Raw genomic sequence first — 21,375 nt, 5'->3', positions numbered from 1 at the left:
CCCGCATCAGGCTCCTCCACTGGGAGCCTGCTTCTTTCTATCCCACTCCCCCTGCTTGTGTTCCCTCTCTTGCTGTGTCTCTCTCTCTGTCAAATAAATAAATAAAATCTTTAAAAAAAAGAAATTGGAGCTCAGGTTTTTCTGACTCCCAATTTTGGAGGCTTTTCACTCTCTCTTTTTTCTATATGTTCGCTGCCTACCCAGAAATTCTGCTGGTGTGGCTGTCCAGAATGCCACATGTTTGTCACAGTAGTGAAGTGAATTGGGTAACTCCTTGAAGCATGGTGTCCTTCTTCCTCTATGAGCAGAATACAAGTGGGGAGAATATGACAGGAGAGCCTCTCTAGTTAGTACGTTATATACTATCTCCTTGGGCATCCAATCTGTACCTATCCTTCTGAGCTGATGTAAGAATACATTTTAATTCACGCTTAGAAAATACGTAAATTGACAGAGTTAATTTTTAGTTCTCACATCTTACAAAAAAAAAATGTTGATGACCTGGAAAAAATGCCAATCTAGTTCTAGTAAAATTAATACACATTGACAAAGGTGGCAGTCACAACAGGTATATGAAAAGTTTAGTTAAGGACATTTCTCTGTGGAAGGTTAGCTAGCTTTAGAGTTTAGCCCCATGTTGCCAACGGTGTTGTTAGCCTGAGAAAGGACACAGGGACCATCCCCAACCTATTTACCTCTTCTTCCTTGCTGAATTGTATGTTGCTTAGATGCAAGCAAACTAACTTTCAATTTACAAGGTAACAACAGAATAATAATACACAAAGTAGCATAAAGTAACAAAAATGATGACAATAGCATCATTTATTTTAAAGTATTCACTGTGTAGCAGACATTGTACTCCCTGATATCTATGATCCTTGAGAAATAGAGGGCAACTTCAGTATCAAGGTCATTGTGAACTGAAGGAAATGATTCATCGATGTGACCATGGCAATTAGCCACCTTAGACTCCCATTTCATAATAACATACCAAATACATCTGAACCCTTTAAAAGGTAAAAAAAAAAAAAAAAAAAATTTAAATTTTAAAAAATGTAGCATTCAAATCCAAATATGTCTTGTTACCAACTGGGCCCTTGTTCACCTGGGCACACTACCTTCTGTGAATGATTACTTGGGCAATATCTCAATTGCCAACTTTAGGATGACTTAACAGAAATATGGAATGGGATTACAGGGACCCTAGAAGAGCAGTCTGTTCTGTTCATGCAATGTTACAGTGCCACTTTGTGGAGTATTGTGAAATTTAGGGAAACTTTCACTAACCAGCCAGTTTTTGGAAAAAAATATGTAATTTATGTATAGGCATGTATAATATGTGTACACCTCAACATGTGAGCATTTATACATAAGCAAACAACATATATTCTCAAGTCTCTTTAATCGCATCACCTAATATATGTACCTAATTACATTATCTCATGAAAATCCCTAAGACCTAAGACTAGCCTGCAATTTTCATTTGACATTTTATTTTAGGCTTATATAAGTCTCAAGGAAATAAAGCAAAAAGTCATGGTGGAACACATAATTCAGTCACTAGTAAAGCAATATAGTAAGTAAAACATATTTCCATTGCCTTGAAAAGAAAATAAAACAGTTTAGTTCTTTGATACTACAGTAATCAACAAAAAAAGAGAAAGCACTGAAGAATCAAATAGCTACACTTCAGCAGTCAAAATTCCATGACTCATGCAACATTCACATTAACCTTATAGTTTTAAAATTTCAACTGCAATATTGCCAAATTCTCGGTATCAATCCTATTTAACCTATGTTGAATGTAAATGAAAGTAACCCTTCCACAGCAGACAATACGTTGTCAGGATCCAGCAGAACAGAAAGGACATCTCTTTCTTAGATGTGCAGGTACAACGTAAGAATCATTAGGGAGAAACAATAAAAAGATGGCAAAATGCCCTGTGCTACTGCGGCATGTTTCTTAGCAACACGGAAGACAACTCTCTGCTAACAAACTCTGTCAAGCAACAAGTGTTTACAGAGCATAATTCAGAAACCGAATTCCAAATAAAGCTAGGGATACTTATATTCCTAATAATATGAAACTGTGTAGCTTTTTTTCATATTTAATACCCAGATTTTATAAAACAACGATTTCTTAAGAAAATCTGCTTCAGGCATAGAAAGTGTCTATCTAAATGAACCAGGGTGCAGTTTTCCCATGATCCCTAATTTCCAGGGAACATGTATTTACTTTTTCTTTAAAGCATACATCTTGTCTGTAGTGTATGGGCAAATTGATAAAGGCTGGCCTCAGAACGTATTATTCATTGTCAGTATCTGAACGGAAGCTCACCAAGAGAAGAAATTTGGGCTCTCAGAAGAAATTCTTCTCTACCAAGAGAAGAAATTTGGACTCTCAGAAGAAATTCTTCTCTACTAACAGTGCTATCTTCATTTCACCATTTGTTTTGAAAAATCTGTTCCCACATTGCATTTCAGCAGAAGGGGTCCCGGCATTGCCTCCTACCGTACCAACATTTCTGCCTTCTCTGCAAAGGCTCATCTATGACCACGTTCACTGACATTCTAATTTATTTGGTCAAATGTTGAAATGAGCACCCTATTCCTTGAATCGTATTATTATTAAAATGATACCGGACAGATCTTTAGAAGTGGCAGTTTGTGATTCTCTACTGATTTCCTTTCATAAGTCACACAATTTGCAAATAAGTTACTTTTACAATGCCATACAGGTGAAAAGCTACTGGGCTTTCAACAGTATGTTTTTTTAATAGGGAAATGAAATTGTATTAATTGTGAATAAATGTTTATTGCCTATCACAAATTCTAGAGATTCTTCAACTGGTTCATATGACTCATCACCCAAGACTTCTTAAAGAAAGTAGAAAGTGTATTTCCACTTAGAAGCATTCAGGGAACACACTGCAGATAATTTTGTTAATCCCTCAACTGAAATATCTTAATTTGTTAAATTTAAATATTACCCTTTCTAATAGCTAAAAAAGGAGTAGCAATTAATTGAGAATACTCCAGTCAGTGCTTTCTGAATTCTGTCAGTATAATATTGTGACCTTTGAAAACTCTTACTTAGTTTTCACCTTACTTGATCATATCCAGGATATGTATGCGCACTGGTTTGTGACAGAGATCAGCTTGTCAGCAGAAGAAATCTTCTATTTTTATATAGATTGTGCTACCACTATAAATATCCATGTCAAAAAGATTAAATAAAACATTCTTATCCAAAAAGATAAACCACTCTAATAGGCTAAAGAGTAAATTGTTTTGTATGCAATGTTTATTACTGTTTTGTTTCTCTTACAATTTAAGATATTTTATTTTTTTAAAGATTTTTTTGAATTAATTAATTTGTTTATTTATTTATTTATTTATTTATTTATTTAATTTATTTATTTTAGGGAGAGGGTGTGTGCACAAGCAGCAGAAGGGACAGAGGGACAGGGAGAGAGAGAATCTCAAGTGGACTCCACCTTGAGCGTGGAGCCTGATGCGATGCTCGATCTCATGACCCTGAGATCATGACCTGAGCTGAAATCAAGAGTCAGATGCTTAGCCACCTAAGCCATCCAGGTGCCCCAAGATAATATTTTAGAAATATGAAATAGCATGACAGAATGAGCAATTTAGAAACATTGATATTGGATATATTGATAAAGTTGCAACTCCACATTAATAGAAAATGCCCTGTAACAATCATATGACATAATTTGTGCTTCAGTTCTTATTGGCAGTTCTCAGACATTTAATGCCTATATTGGACATATTATAAATACTTGTGAAGGTGAGACCACACACTTTAAATGCTTTTGAATTTTTAGTTATTTGGGAATTAAAAGTAATGAAAATCGTGCTATTTTGCTGTACATGTGGACCTAAGGAAATCTGCTTTTTTTGAGTCAAAAACCTCATAATATATGTCATCTGTCTCCACCTTGTGGTTATTGTAAATATTACTACTTTTGAATTTTGTTCTATATCTGAGACATATATAAGAGAGGTTGAATGGCTATGGAAAAATAGAAACCTTTGTCTACCTTTAGATTTTTACTTTTAGACACCAGAAATACAGAAAACCATTTCACATGATAGAAAATTTGAGGTACATTATGATATCAAAGTGTTAAATCATCTAAAGCATTTCTAAATCTCTTTGCCAGTATCATTAGTAATTTCTTGCAAAAATATTACACAATTGTAGAATCATATAGTTAAACTGGATATATGAACAGTCCATTCAACACATCTGTATGTCTAAACGAACTATCCCTTAGAATTTCGTAGCACATACAGATTCTGTATGACACTTTCTAGAAAAGTCACGAAACAAAGAACAAAGTTTTTCTGAGTAACTCTTGTCTCCCTTTCCCTCAGGAAAAATACGTGTCCAGTAAAATTTCTTAAGTTCCTAAATCAGAAGTTTTATTCTATATTTTAAAAACAAACTCTTAACTTCCATTTATACGTTATTTTCCTTTCTTTTCTATTCCACTCAAGAACAGGGAATATTACAGGGGTCAAGAACACTGCTTTGCTTTCAGGGATTTATGTTCTGTCCAATTTTCTTTCAACGCATGAGAAATTTTCAGAAAAGTGTCCAGTTCATAGATTATCTGTCACTTCATGTCAAAGTTAGAGAAAGTTGTTGGATCATATCATCTGTATGAAATAATTTGAAATGATCTAACATAAGCAAAAAATTTCCTACCTGGTTGAATTTGCCAGCTATTCTACTAACTAAGCATGTTTGTTACTTTTGAACTTCATGTTTTGTTGCCTAGAAAGCTAAATACTGTAAAGAGAAGTTCAAGTTCTATGGATTTGAAGAAACTGCCTCAAAAGACAGCCACAGGCCTTAGTGCCTCACACAGTCCCTCTGCCTCCAATACTACAGGTTCTTGATTTTCTTGTGGTTTAGATGTAAAACGCACACTCTCTCGCATGAACCCATGCTCCACCGTGTGATGTATCAAGCAAGCACCTTGTTAAATGCACAACACAGAGAACCGTGCATCATCTAGTTGATATATAATTTGCCTTTAACACAGATTTCCACTAAGTGTCTTCCTGCCTGATGATTTTATGACTTGATATTTCTATTCTGCACTCTTTCAAGAAAATGAAACAAACATGGATAATTTGTCTCTTTAGGGAAAACTAAGGTCACATTATTTCTGTGTCCTGCTGCTATTAAAGATTAAATATCCATCCTAATTATGTCTCCATTTTTAATGCCCAAAACACTTTAGACATTTACGTCAACTGAAGCTAAAGATTCAAATAAACTTAATATAGATTTATGATTTTACGGTAATTGTTCATAAAATATGAGAAGACAAAAGAAAATGCTATATATATGCAATCAGGAGGAAATGTTTTGGGGAAACTGATTTTATACTTGGTTATATAATTAGCCACCTTAAGTGGCTAATAAATGAGTTTGCTTTCTTAAAATGTTCTTGAGATAAGAAAAGCCGTGAAGAAGGCTGGAATTCAGGAGGGGGCAGTTAGAAAACATGAAACAACACTGATAACAACTCCATTCCAAAAGGCATTCACACTGCACGGATATTGGACTTAGCACGTAATTTACAAGACCAATACGTTAGACTTGTGCCATAATGATGTAACAGGCAAACACTTACCTTTTTCATTGCCATTTGCATAATTTGGAGGCTTGTTTTTGTCAATGCTGTTAAAGCTCTGACTTCTCCTATTTAAATTAGAGGCTCCCTGGACCTTGCTGCTGCTGCCTGAAGCTGGCACCCTAGAGGGACCTGGAAGCCTGAAATAGTATAAGAAAAATTACATCATTATTGTATATTACAAAAAGATTGGGGTAGGAGGTTCTGATCAAGTCTTAGTGGAAAAAGCACAATATATGAGGTTCTAAAATCTATTCAGCAGAAAATGGTTGTTTCAGTGATAAATAACTAAACACAAGGATTAAGAATCTTCACAAAAATCTTGTTTCACTTTTCAATGAACATGCCCTTGAATGATATTAAGAATGTAGAGCAATTAGAAATAAAATAACCTTTAACTGGAAAAGTCATATTACCACACCCCTGATAAATAACACTTTGACTTAAAAATGCTATAACGATCACATGAAAAGCAAGGGAAATTAAACAAATATATTATGTTCTCGGGGTATTAATCACCTATTTGCAGTTTTGTTAAGTTGTTCTTTTCAATGTATGGGGCATTTGTTTTTCTCTTAGATAGCTGTTTCCTAAGTCAACTTGATAATAACAAAAAGAATAAAGTTACTGAACAAGTTGCTAATAGCAAATGCTTATTGCATATCTAAGGTAGTAAGCTATACTAATTCAAACACGGTGCAGAGACCAAGGTCATGAGTTAATTTATATTTTATTGGTCTGCCTCAAAAAATTTCTTTTCTTTAATCGTTTTGCCGAAAATAAGCACCTAGACTTTAGCTGGTTATCTTACAAGTGTGGCCAGCTGATCACAGAGGTAATATGACAAGAAAGGATGCAGAAAATCTCTTGTTAGCAGAATGGCGATGTAAAACACACCCACAGGGACAGTGACTTCATTCAGTCTTTGGGGATGAAGGACAGGACATGAGGAAATAATAGGCAGATTGTGTTAAAATTAGGGGAAGTTAGACATTAGGTTGTGATTCGCAGTTATTTTATGTGGACTAAAATTAAATACCATCGTGGATCATTTATGTCCCTGTTTAAGTAGTTTCCACCCTAAAATTTCAAGTATCAATTATTTCATGAATTGCGCCTACAATATACAATCGCAATACAATATTTTATTCTACATTAACATATTGCATATGTACAATAAATCTGCATAAATTAAAAACTAGTAATTAAGAACTAATATTGGCATTCTAAGTCATATTTAACAACATGATACTAAAGGATGTCAGCATCTCTGCTAGCATTTGCTGCCACCATGTGAATGCCACTGTGTACTGCTCTGATAATTTCTATTTTAAAAGAAAAAAAACTCCAGCCCTTATAAATGAAGCATGGAAATTTTTACTGTTCTCTATACTAAATTATTAAAATGAAAGAGTGTTCATATCTGTTATATTGGTTCCCAATATATCACAATTTCAAGATCAGTTTTACTATTTTCATATTTTAACTCACCTTCATAATTAATACATTATTTCCATAGATTATTAGGAAATCAAACTCTTAAATACTATAGCTACTTTTTAAAATAGTAGCGGGTATTGCAACAGGGAATGAACATCAGGAAAACACAAATACCAGATTAAAAACAGAAGTATTGCTTTCTCGGAATAGTTAATAGTTTCAAAATGTTGACTGTATTCTGGAGTTTAAATACATACGGCTAATAAATAGTTCCTTCAGCTATTTTGCTAATTAGAAGCTGTGCCATGTACAAGATTGGAAACTCTTCCAAACGATTCCAGCATTTAACTTTTGCTCAAATGGATCTAGAGGGTATGTAAGTATAGCACAAAACCACAGACACCAGGAATTTTGAGTACCAATGACTGCACTCTAAAGAAAGAACTTAATTAATTAATTTGGCCAAATGCCCCAATCATAATAAAGCTGAGAACTATTCCTGCAGAGACAGCTACAGACTTAGAAAGTTCATTCCAAACTCACATGTATAAACAAATTTTGTCACAAAATTTGCCCTGCTTGCAATGAAACTTGACCTGTTTCTAGAAAGCAATTAAAATGCATTTTAATCTTTACTGTGACCCATGAAGGCAAGTGATCTTTAGTTCTCAGAAAAACAAATTAAAACAAATTAAAAAATCCATTTGCTCTTCTCATTACCCTAATTTGATAGGCAGCCAGAGCTCCAGATCATTCATCAAAGTAATAAAAAAAGAAATGAGAATGAAGCCAACAAAAGACAGAGAAAGAGAGAAATGTTCTATTAAATTAATGCACTTAAAATATATTTTATATGCATGAGTCTTAGAAGTGGTAATAAAACTGTACATGGCAGGTCACTTTTTTGCATATTTGAATTTATATCATTTTTCCTACTTTTAATTAAATACCCTTTACATTTTTCTCTCCAGAATCATTTAAATTACTATGGAAATGAACATAACTTAGGAAAGCAAGGCAAGAGGAAAAGCACATACCTCACATCAAGGCATCATAAGCAGTCCTTGTGGTCAAACATTGCATAAAATGATACATAATCAGAGCAGTGATTAGGAAGCCACCACAGAGATACTTCCCCAGTGAGGGAGATGGCACATATAATCACATAATAAGCAGGGGTGCAAAACACATTTGCTGTGGCTCCGCTCAGCTGTACCATCAGGCCTTCGGCAACTTAATATTTTTTAAAAAAACACCAAACTCTTTCAATATACATTTATCAATCAGTATTTTCCAAACAGTACATAATGCAGTCATTTGCTATAACAGACTGTCTTTAAAATACATATGTCATTAAGAAGCAAAAATTTCAACTATTATAGATAGAGGAACAGTCCACGTCAACTTGGTGACCTGATGCTAACCTCTCCACAAAAATCTGCCAATATTTCTCAATTCTGCTTCAAAATGTGCAATAATTAATGCATGCCCATCTCAAAAAACAATTACATTCTTGTTGTGTAACTTCCAGATTCTGTAACCTGGAAGGAATGGGGCCTTCAAAGTAATGTTTTCCTTGACTTTCTCCAAGCCTAGAAGCTAGACTTCAGCCCACTCATAACAGTATATATAACAAAACTAAAACAGAAGAAGCCAAAACCCATTTAATGATCTAACACAGACATGCTCATCCCCGAGAATGCATATGGAAATCCACTTGGAAGAATTCAGTCTTCCAAACTTTTCATCCAGAAGTATGTCATTTATGAAAAAAATTTAGAATGATAGGACAAAATATCACTGGGCAGTTACTTTATTATCACTAACAAGCAATAAATTAGAGATATTAACTGACCTAGTAGGCTTTTTTTGACTGGTTGCAATTCCACTGTGATTAGACTGAGTTGCATATCTGGCTGCCAGACTGTATGAGGAGAAACAGAGAAATTGAATTAAAGAGATTCTTTGAACATGGAAAGAAAGCACAAAATTACAAGAAAACTATGAGTTAATGAAATGCAACTGGAACATGCATAAGCATGTATAAAGAATAAATTAATTAGAAAATTATGATAATGCAACATATATACCATGACCTTTGATTAATGAACACACTATGAAACAATGCAGTGCACCCCTTGGAATAAAGTGTGTCATCACTGACTTTAAAATTACGCCTATGTGATATCGTTCATATTATTTCAAGTAGGATTTCAGCTCATTAAGAAATTCAACCTTTGTAAATGACTAGGAAAACTTTAGGAAAGCTAAGGTTTGACTTTACATAACACAAAGAGCTCTTTCTCAAAAAGATTAAAATGAACAGAAAGAGTATGAGAGTCATTATATTCTTTAGTAAACTCTACTAATTTGCTGCTTTAACCAGAATATTATTTCAAAAACCAAATTACTAAAATATCTGGTTTCTGAAAAATGTATTGTTTGATCTCGAGTCCTAGATACAATGTTTTAAGGAAGCAAACAATACAAGATGTTTTTCTAGAGAAAGATCTATGTAAAGGTTAAATGGAGTAGGTTGGAGTTAAATTCTCCAAAAACAGACTGAACAACTACTAATGACAGCTTCTGGGCACTCTTGAGTTATAATTCTTAATTTTTAAATCAAAATCTTTGAACTAAGACACAAAAGAAAGCATAAACTGAGTTCTAAAGAGCAGTGAATATTTTATAAACAGAAACGAAATTTTGCACTTCAAGTTAAACTAATTCCTGAATTACCTGAGTGTTCTGAAATTAGTGTTTTGAAGGATATGGTGAGACCCAATTAGACCTGAAACATGTTCACATATCTTGCGATGGTCATGGATGGGTGCCCATGTGGAGAATCACTTTTCAGGTGAATTGTGAGGGAGCATGAAGGCCCTTAAAAACCGCCCAGATAGAAAAGATATAAATCCTCATAGCTAGGGAGCTTTCAGAGCACTTATTTTTCACATTTGATATGTGATATATTATTTATTTGCATATAATAAATTCTGCATCCTAACTACACTGGGTACTGAGACAATTGGCCCAACTACTTCAGTAACAATGATATCGGAGAATAATGTACAAATAAAAACCAAAGTGTCTGAATGAAATGAGATATTAATTTAAAATCTAAATTTAAAATAACAGCACCCAAAGTAAAGAAACATTTTTTGTGTGAAATTCTCAGTCTACTTTGTCAATCCAAGAGAAAGAGACCTACCTCAAGTTCACTACTATGTCTTATCCCATACTTTCCAAAGTGAACACAAATATTAGCTGGAGAAATGACAATGAAGCAATGTACTTTCCTTCAGGAATCTGAAGCCATCTCATAGCGTTTTCTTCCATGATTTTAAAGAAGTACAAATTTCTAGGATTGAAGTGAGGTGAGGGAAGAAAACCTAGAAAGGTCAACTGACTTGCTAAAATCAGTTTGGTTTTATGGCCCACGTGTGTTTTCGAATTTATTATGAGAGAATAATACCCTACATGTCGCCTAGGTTTTTATACCAAACCCTCATATTTTAATCCTTTGAAACGTGGCTGCTGTTCTGCTTCCCCTGCACTAGTGAAACTGTTCTGTGAAGAACAAGAGTTTTATTCAATTCTCACCATACTCTAACATCTTTGTATCTGACCCACATTGCTCCCTTTGCCTTTGTGAATCTCTCTCTTTCATGGATAGTATTACCAGTGAGCTCAATTGATTTGCCCACCATCACTCTTGTCCATTTTCTCTTTCCTTCGCTGGGTCCTTTTCCTTTATCGAGCCTTTCTTAAAGGCATGATTTTTCATAGGTCTTCTCTCTTCAAACACTTATATGCATTCTTCTACTTAGCAATTCATTTCTTACCTAAGACTCAAAGTAAAATCTGCTTTATTAGTGTGTGCGTCACCCTCCCAACCATCAATATCAATGGAGTAAAAGATGTCCATTTCCATGATCTTCAAAGTCAGCACATTAAACACTATTTTCCTTTTTTATCCCCCATGTCTTAAACGGATCCTTCTTCTGATTTCTTAATTTCTATTCACACGATCATCATTTTCTTTAGTCCAATGGGCTTGAAACCTTGGTAGTTGACTCTTCTCTTTTTCCTTTTAATTATTGCAGATATGTAATCAATAGGCTGTCACTCTGATTCAACTTCAGCAAATCCACTTGCTTTATGGTCTCTTCCAATTTCCTTTTTTATGGCACTAACTTAAGCCGCCAACGCTTCCCACGACGCTTCTGGCTCCTTTTGTTTTTCTTATTCTTCTACCTGGCTCTGCCTCCACACTCAGTAGAAAACCACTGTTTTCCCCCACAGTGCTTGTAATACCATATCCCAAGTTTCAGATTTACAAACAGTCTAGCAACAGAGTAGGTGAGGCGGTACAGCTAATGCAATTTATTGGTAAAACAGACACAAGGGACATGTAGACACAGCTCTGAGGCAAGAGGGGGAAGACAGAGTCAGATCACCAACAAACTAGGAATTTTCAAAACTACCTGGATTGAGGATTGTGTAATTTTTTTCCTGGAAAGATTGTCAAATGAGACTCCTTCTAGCTAATGGGCGGTAAAAAAAAAATCAGAAACAGAAGCACAAAAGAAATAAATATTTTGAGACTTATTGTGGGTTCTACTCATCTATCTGATAAAATATTAAGGGAATGCTTTTTATTTCCCTAACATGGACGGCAAGGAGGAGACTAAAGACAGTCAAATGAATTTTAAAAAATGAAACTCATCTGGTGTTCAATACACAGAAAGATCCAAACTACCAGACCTTTCTAAGCTACCTTTAGCACAAATTCCCATGTGGAACTATAATATCCATTTATTTTAAGGAAAGAAAGCTTCTCAAAGTAAACAGTTCCTAAATTTTAACTTACCCATTTGTACTAATTGCCAGAACCTTGCCATTCAAAGTGTTGTCCAAAGACCAACAAAACTGGCATCACCTGCAAATTTTTAGAAATACTGAATCTCAGGTCTCATCCCAGTGAATCTGCATTTTAATAGGATTCTGAAGCATAATAAAATTGAAAAAGCTGTGCTCTACAGAATATCCACAAATGTCCAGCCTTGGAGGAAAACCTTGTAGTGTCTAAAGTCAGCAGCATAATCTAAACATTTTGAGTCACTTCATCATCTAGCGTGTAGCGGCTTTTGATACAGTTGATATCCTCCTTCTAGAAATCCTCATCTCACTTAGCTTTCCCAATGCAACAGCTACCTCTGTAGCTCCTCCTACTTCCCAAATAACAGTCAATTCATTTTTCCTGCCCCCTAAATTTTTGTACTGTTACCATGAATATTTTCAAAATAGTAATTCTAGGCAACAGCTAATCTACCCCTCTATTCTAACTCAGATCTACATTTTATACTCAAATCTCAATCCTAAATATCACCTTGAGATCCCCTAAATATTCCCAGATCTATCACCTAGATTTCTCCCAGATATTCCAAAAATGTTCAGAATAACTCATTCTCCTTCTTTCAAACCATCCTCTCTCTCTCTCTCTCTGACTTTGTTACATACCTTGACTGTCACCATTTTCTCCATTGAACGATGCAGAGTTGTCCTGATCATTACCTCTTGCTTTTTCTCCCTACACCCCATCTCTCTCACAGACTCTAATCATACCTCTTCACTGGTCTCCTTGTTATCAGTTCATTTTTATTCCCAGACAAATCAAATCATTCCTCTCATAGTCAACAGAATGAACTTTCCCAAGGAAGAATGAATGCCAACCTCTGTCTTTGAAATTGCTGTTGACCCCCCATTGTCCGCAGGATAAAATCCAAGCCCTGTAATCTTGTTTACAGTACTTCAGTAAGCCTCCTCAGACTCTTACAGTCTCATCCTCTCTGCATACCTCCACCCCGGGCTCTCCACCATCACCACACCTCTGTTCCTTGCCTATGGCCTCTTCTCCCATGGGTCCTTGGCTTTTCTCATGAGGTTTCCTTCACCTGAAATGCTAGTCCTTCTCTTCCCTTTACATTATAAAATCTAACTGCTAGTTCAAAATCCTGCTCAAATCTCACCTTCTTGTTGAAGCATTTCTCAAGTTTCCCAGAGTTAATTTTGTCCTCTCCTGGCCCACAGGTCTTAACTCTTTTCTAATTATTAGGTTAATACGGGGATTTGTCATGGTAAATGTCTGTTTCCTGAGCTCAGGACAGATTGTTTTGTTTGCTAGGACAGGAATTATGTTATGTCCACTTTGCATTCTCAGCTCCTTTCATGGGGTTACTATGTGTTCAATAACTAAATAATTGATTGATATTTACTACGTAGTATTATCAAAGATTTGTTATAGTTCCATCTTTTAAGCAAGGGGGGATTGTTTTAAGAAAGGATTTATCAGAAGTATGTTAAAGGAAGGAACAAAAAGACATTCATCTTCATTGTGTCCTTATCAAGTGACCTGCAGTTAACACTTATTTTCACATTTATTCCTTATAATAGTCCTGCAAAGGTGACACTCCATTCCTGATTGGAAATATGAAACTAAAGATTTTAAACATTAATTTATCTGTATACATTATACATCTTAAAAATAACAGTACTAAAATTTGACCTTTGGTCTATTAGATTCTATATAATTTGTGCTATGTTCTACTATCCTATATCATTTTCTTGCAAATTGATAACTAACTGCATTATTTAAATGTTTCTTTTTCTATTAATTCATTGCCCTGTGGATTTGTGAATATCTCCAAGACGTCATCGTCGTCGTCGTCATCATCATCATCATCATCATCATCATCATCATCTCTATACTGTTATAAAATATCAACTCCCAGGATCAAACAAATCTACTTCAAAAGATATTCTTTAGCATTCAGATAGATAATAATTTCATTCAATGGCTCACTTTATATAGAAATCTAGAACATGCAATAAGACAGTTTGAAAGAGTAAGATATTTTCAGTATCTAAGCAACTCTCCTCAAAAATCTTCCAAGTAAACACTATCTTTTGACTTTTTAAGCAACATTTAATCAGGGCTAGGAAATATGGCACAATAATTATAACCCGCTGCTCCCATGCCCATTACACAGATGATTAATCAATCAATCACAGAATTCTTTTCTATTAAGCCCTGTGGTAGCTTCAAAATCCGTGGCCAGGATTCAAGCAATCCTTATTAATCAAAAGAATTAGAATGAGAATAAAAACTTATTTGAATCTCTTCTTTTCTGTCTCATCAAAATATTAAGATTTGGGCGGCTCAGTACAGGATTTTTGCAGGAGATTCTATTTCTATTATAGTTATTTTAGCAGTGGACTTCCATATCGAAGTATAAATTATATAATCTTATTCCTTAGTTTTTGTTCTTAAACACCACATTGGACCCAGACACAAAGCACATATGAATCATTAAAAATCACCAATACATAATATCTCAGCCTCACACAATCTATCATTCTTTATCTTCATTGGCTACTACCAAGTTTCTTCTTAAAAAAATCTCTGTTGAAACAGTTGATATTTGAATTGTCTCAGTTCACGTTTAATTATTACAATAATTAAAAACTTTTTTTTTCTTATTTATTCATTCTACAACTATCCTTTTAACACCTGCTGTTTACCCAGGCAAGAACCTGGAGAGCCATAACTTGCTATGCACGTGGGCCTTTGTCCTGGTGCAGTAGGGAATACCACAAGTTTCTGACTACAGAAAAAATGATAAATTCTCAGATTAAAGAGATCCTCTCTTAGATATGTAAAGGAGGAACTGGGGGAGGAAGAAGGCAGGGATATTTAGTAAGACCAAATTTCCCATTTAGAAGACCAATTGGGAAATCACTGCTATAATTCAGGCAACATTTGATGAGGGTCTGAATGAAGTCAGAAGCAGAGGAAATAGAAGTAAATGATTAATGAGAGAAGTTACAATGGTAGCTGTAAGAGCTGAAGAGGAAGGAAGAATTTAGGATGTCTCCTGGGCCTCTGGCTTGAGTTGCACAGGCTAGTCTCATGGATGCAGAGTAGGAAAAGAAGACTGAACACCCTTGATATAGTGTCTTATGAGAAAAAAAAAATCAAGACTCTACTTATAGATTATGTCACTAGTCACAGAGTGAATAAAGTAACAGGGCATAGTGGGAAGATGAATATTCAGTGGTGAGTAAACCCACCTTTAGAGTGTAGCTAAAGTAAAGATCAGTCTGTGATCTTATTGTAATGGTTCTCTTATAAAGTACATAAACACTTTGAGATGTTGAGTGAATAAATAAATAAGAAATTGACATCACATCCCCAAAGTTTTCAAAGTGGCAGATAGATACAGATATTGTGAAATTTGATTCAGTTTTGTGTTCTATTTATTCTAATCAGCACATATTTATTGACGTAATCAATAAATTAATTAATCATTAAAGACTTTTATTGACTGACTAGATATATTGGCACTGTGCTAGAAAAACTCAATTTGGAAAAATTAGATTTACACATGCATGGTATATGTTTCACTGTGCAAAGTATAACCCTTAAAACCATGTATACTAATGTAAACTCCTTTCTAAAAATTGTAATTTGATATTTAATGGAAACTGAGTTTATTGCAAGCTTGAAAGGAGCAATATAAAAATATTAGGCAGGTGTGTAAAAGTGGTACATTAAAATCTTTCTTTTCTATGAATTATGAAACTAAAAGGTCAGTAGTAAAAACCTAGTATATTGGTTTGTAGCACAGAATCTAGAGTTGGGCTGTTCCACCTGAATCCCAGCTCTGCTGTTGCTGTTCTCTGTCCCTGTTTCCTCATCTGTTAAATGAGGATGATAACTTTACCTACCTCAAGGTTTTTATGGGGCTTCAGCTATAAATCACTTAGAGGGGTGTCTGGCTTAAATAAGTGCTGTAACAGTTAAAAAGAAAATTCAGAGGGACTCCGATGTACATTTGAGAGTCCCTGAATGAACTAAGCCCCCACAGGAAGCTTTATAAATATACTTACTGGTGAGTTCGGTACAACATAACTTCATATGTTTCTCAATCCCTATAATTCTTCTGCTCTCTTGTGCTTGGTTTTCCCAACACATCCTTTGTTTCTCACCTCTCACTTCTGAGGTTACTCCATTCTTACTCTAAATCCCACAAGCATGGACCTCTCAGTATAGTAGGTGAGCTTTTAACTCTGGCTCTCAGTCTCTAGATTTATAATTACTCTGGGACCATGATTTATTGAAAGCAAAGATAATGAAGTCTCCCTCTCTCTCCCATATCCCTGGATACTACTCACTCTTCTTGTTTCCTGAACTCAAAAGTATGAGTCCCTATAGGTCCCAATAGGACATCCATGAAACACCATTCGCAAAGCAGCATGCACAGCATGAGACTTTCAGAACCTGTACTTCTCAACGCTGTACATAATCCAAAAAGTGTCTCAAATACAGATTTTAATGAATGTTTTTGTTGTATAATATACTGGTTAGATGAAAATATAGTTTTGATATGCTTATAAAATATATTTACTTTACTATTTCAACCAGAGTTTTTAGATTTGTATTCTAGATTTCTCAACTAATTTAAAAGACAAGGATAAAATGTCTCAAAAATGAGGCATTCCTCAAAATAACAGCAAAAGAAATTTGCCTTGAAAAAGATACCAAACAAGCTGCCATAACTCTGAATATATTACAAAACAAACAAAAGGAACATTCTCCTGTTCGCTCACTTTACCCGTAAGTGTGGTTGCCAGAGTTTTGCTCTGAGACCTCCCTTTTTTGTCCAGTTTTACACTTTTTCCCTGAGTAATCTCTTCCACTTCTATTGTTTCAATTAAACAAACAACAACAACAAAAAATCCCCAAAAAACAAAAATAAAAAACAAAAAACAGGGTTAAACAATGTTCCCATGTCCGTGTCTCTGGTCCTGAACTCTCTCCTGGGCTCCAGAGCCACACACAAGACACCACCATCTAGAAGTCCCATTGAAATATCAAATCGATGAAGGACAAAGGTGAACTTTTTTCTCTCCACCTCCTTCTTTTCATCTGTATCCACTATTGCATCATTTTTCCTTACAGAAATATATCACTATCCACTGAGTCAAAAAAACAAAAAACAAAAACAAAACAAACGTGATGATTTCTTTCACCCTTACTTCTAAACAGTCCCCAAGTTCATCTTCCTAGTCAGAACCTCGTGCCTATTAACATCACTGTTCACTTTCCTACCACTTTAGCTGCAGTACCCTTCCCACTCTTCTCCCCAAAGCACATCTTTTTCTCTACCTTGTCACCAAAGTTGTGTTCCTAAGTTATAAATGGCATCATTTTTCCTCTGCTAAAAAAAATCTCCAAGACAATTGCCCTTTACGTTCAAGAAATGAGTCCCAGCTCCTAGACATAACATCCAAAGCCTCCATAAATTGACCTTGGCCTATTTCTTTAGTCTTCCCCTTTATCCTACCCTGTGGCAATTTAAACATACAGCTATCATAAATTCTTTGACATTCCTTTCATTAAGAGGTGAAATCTTCATTCCGCTGACACTCTCCTTGAATCTGGGTGGGCTTGTCACCCCATCAACCAGTAGGTCACCATGTAAGAAGTATAATGTTCTTGTGACTGCCATGTTGGGGAGGCTTTGTGTAGTCACTATTCCAGCTAAGCTGCCAGACACATTAAGTGAAAAGTCACTTTGGCAATGGATTCTCTGGTCACACATATTTTGCCTTTCAGAAGTTTGTGACATCTTAGCCACTCCACTGTCTCCTGTAGAAGTCCCAAACACAGCGGAGCAGAGACAAGCCATCTCCGCTGGGCCCTGTCTGACTCCAAGGCTCACGAAATCCATGAGTAAAATCAAATGGTTATTGTTTTGCACAACTATATTTGCGGTCTTTTATTGAACCAGCAATGGATACTCAGAATGCACTTCAACTTACATGTTTTCTTTGTCCAAATACTTGGAGTTCCCTGAATGTAAATGGCATTTAATTCATCAGTGCCCTCATCTAGGCTCTTTCCTCTAACTGCAGTCAGGAGTAACTCTGTTAGATTAGTTAGCATACCTGATTGAACTATCTGTTTAAATATCTAGGTCTTCTATTACATTGTCAGCAATTTGAATGGTAAAACATCACCATATCTCAACCAAGCATCTAGCTAATTCTTGGCACACAGTGGGGGCTGGATCTTTATTTGTTGAAAGGTCACAGCTGAACTTTCAAATCACCAATGAGAAAGAACACTGGGCTCTAATGTAATATATGAAGAATCATCAGGAACAATATCGTCTTTCATTAAAATATTTCATTTCATTTCCATATGGTATTCATTGACTGAGCAGTGACTGACTCATCAAAACATAAAAATCAGGCACAAAACAGTTATTCTTAAAGTGTATGTACTTAATACAAGTATAATTGAATGAACTATGTTTATCAGAACAAGGTAGAATCTAAAGGCATTTTTTCATCTATGTAGGCTCTTACAACTCCTCATCTATGTTAAGAAATTGTATAGAAAATTATTTAGAATCACCCTTCATTCCTCTCCTGTCTATTTACCATTAAGTCTTAGAGCCACACTGACATATTATGAGAAGAAATCCCTACACAGAATCCCTCTACAGTCAGACATTTACTGCTTTTGATTCCCAAAGAAACAGAAAAACATGATTAATCATAACATCACATTTGTCCTTTTAACAGCACTATCCTCAAGCAACCATGGAGGAATACAAAGAAAGCATAAAATAGGAGGTAAAAAATTTCTTGGCTATGGGTTTTAGCGGACATTTTATACATATCAATTGTACTTTTATTGATACCATGTTAAAAAGGTAGAAATTATCTCCTCCCAAATATACTGAAAATAGCTTGAGAGAAAATTAGGAAGAGATTACTCAACACATACTATAATTAACTATATGGGAAGAAAGTCTTAAAAGATGTTTAGACAAAATAACAAATACAACGAAGTAACAAGTTTTGAAGATAGTAAAGGACATCCACTAACATTTAAGACTGAGATACGTTGAAATATATTTCCTTATATATCTTATAATTGCTAAGAGTAGACAGAAAACCATACATTCAGAATTAAGATCCACAGAATTCTCTGAACCAAGTTCTTCCTTGAGTGTAAAGATTTTCCCTTTTGTAGGATCCTTGTACAGTGTTATAAACCATAACGGGTGAGCTAATAGCTCTAAGAAAGACAGAGGCGTTCAACCAATTCCGCAAAAATATCTTTTGCACCTCAAAACCAAATACGTTCCTTCAAAAATATTTAAGATGTTTTGCAACATGTATGTACATCAGAGTATGTGATAAGAATACTCTGTCCCTATACTTAAGTTTTGCTGAGACTTCACTGAAAACAGTTATTGCCTAATCCATAAATGGGTCAGAAACTTAGCTTTCATCCACATGTGTTTCTTTTTAGTAGCTGGGTGGCTGAAATATCATCCTGATTATATATGAGACAGGTTACTGTGATAACTTATCCCATTAGTGAAATACGGTATGTAAATATATTATAACCTCTGTGTTATCTTAAATTTCAACTGACAGTTAATAAGGCCACCTGCATGGTCTGTTTTTGTGGGATCTCAAAACAGTAACTAAAGAGGGAGATGCCTGTATAAGATATTACTGCATCAACGTCTCATGCTCTTTTAGGAATGCAGAACTACAAGATAAAGGGCAACTCAGGAAACCAGGCTCATATGTCTCTCACAATCTTACCATAAGTGAAATTTCCCAACACTGCTTTTACTTACACATAGCTCAAAGCACTACACTGCTCCATGGATTTTTTTCAACGTATAATTTTCATTATGGAGTAAAATTGTATCATAGTAAATTGAGTGCTCCATTCCAAAAGACCATTTTAATGCAACCATCAAAATACAAACATACATACATACATACCACACCTGGACCCTGAATACCAGTAGACAAAGCTATTTTGTTAAGCTAAAAATTTAAACAAACTTTGGTAAAGACTATCCTGATTAGTGAAAAGTCTGAATTATTTAGTACTTCTAAAGACAAAAAGTGTTGTAGTAAGCACAAAATATGTTAACAACTATTTCTTGGTACACATGTTCCTGAAAATGGCCTTTAATTATTATACTTATAAAATAATTATATAAATGCATGTCTGTACAGTGTTTGAAGGTCTATGAAAAAGTCTATTTTATAGAGTCCCTGTAATTGGACTCTTCTCAATTTACGACAAAGCAAATGTAATCATCAGTGCATTAGGTTTCATGTTAAGGAGTGGCTGGGGTCTCAAAACATCCCTGATGGTGAGCTTTGGCCTAGAGTCAGCCAGGGAGGGAAGGCTGATTTTGTTTATACATCTTCTCAGACTGAGAGGTCAGTCAGAAAGGGAGAGACCATGGGTGTTATACAAAGTGGAAACTCAGGAAATGGAATGCTAAGAGGCAAATGGTGACAGTGTGCTTTATGATGAAGAGGGACCCTAGACCAATGGTTAAAATCTCATAGGCGAGACTATCTCAGCTATGGAAATGTTACAAGCCCCCGAAATCCCATTCTGTGCTCACCCTGTCATCCCCTGATTATTATTTGGATTTCTATGTAGCTCTGACTACAGGAAAATAGTTCAGTGGTCATACTGATATGATTAGTTATTGTAACAGTTGCATTTTCTATTGTTAAGTCAGTAAGAAGAACGTGGTAAACATTTAGTGGAAAACAGATTAATATAAAATAATTTCATATAGTATAAGATTGGAGCTACATTAATCAAGTCTACATTATCAGTGCTCTATTTGAGAAGAAAGTGAACCATAAATACTAAAAACCAACCACAGACCAAACAACAGCTCGTGCTTGGGAGACAATGTTCATAAAAATGTATAAAAAAGGATATAAAGATGTCCTGTGGTAAAATGCTGAAAATCACAAATTAGTTATCCTGAATCACAGCTCTGTGATGATACACAAATCACATTTTGGTTATTTTATTTATTTATTTATTTATTTATTTATTTATTTATTTATAAAGATTTTATTTATTTATTTCATAGAGAGAGACAGCCAGCGAGAGAGGGAACACAAGCAGGGGGAGTGGGAGAGGAAGAAGCAGGCTCCTAGAGGAGAAGCCTGATGTGGGGCTCGATCCCAGAATGCCGGGATCACGCCCTGAGCTGAAGGCAGACGCTTAATGACTGCGCCACCCAGGCGCCCCCACGTTTTGGTTATTTTAAAAGCAAATTATGAAACACTGACTAACCATTGTTTTTACATAGACATTTATGTAAAAAAGCACAAGTCTTAACTTCTAAAT

At 35.1% G+C, this 21,375-nt stretch overlaps 1 protein-coding gene across 2 annotated transcripts in view; it reads right to left on the bottom strand.

The window, feature by feature from the left end:
* NAV3 (neuron navigator 3) overlaps positions 1-21,375 on the bottom strand; it is a 340,442-nt gene that overhangs the window by 189,922 nt on the left and 129,145 nt on the right. For both annotated transcript variants that reach the window (XM_008684333.2, XM_008684334.2), the window contains exons 6-7: positions 8,965-9,033; positions 5,670-5,809 (exon numbers count right to left, since the gene is read on the bottom strand). In XM_008684333.2, coding sequence (XP_008682555.2) covers positions 5,670-5,809; positions 8,965-9,033 — 209 coding nt within the window. The remainder of the gene's footprint in view (positions 1-5,669; positions 5,810-8,964; positions 9,034-21,375) is intronic.

Source organism: Ursus maritimus, unplaced genomic scaffold (genome assembly GCF_017311325.1).
Source record: "Ursus maritimus isolate PB19 unplaced genomic scaffold, ASM1731132v1 scaffold_21, whole genome shotgun sequence".
Lineage (NCBI taxonomy): Eukaryota > Metazoa > Chordata > Mammalia > Carnivora > Ursidae > Ursus > Ursus maritimus.
Note: the sequence above shows the minus strand (reverse complement) of the source record. Positions and strands in the feature narration are given on the sequence as shown.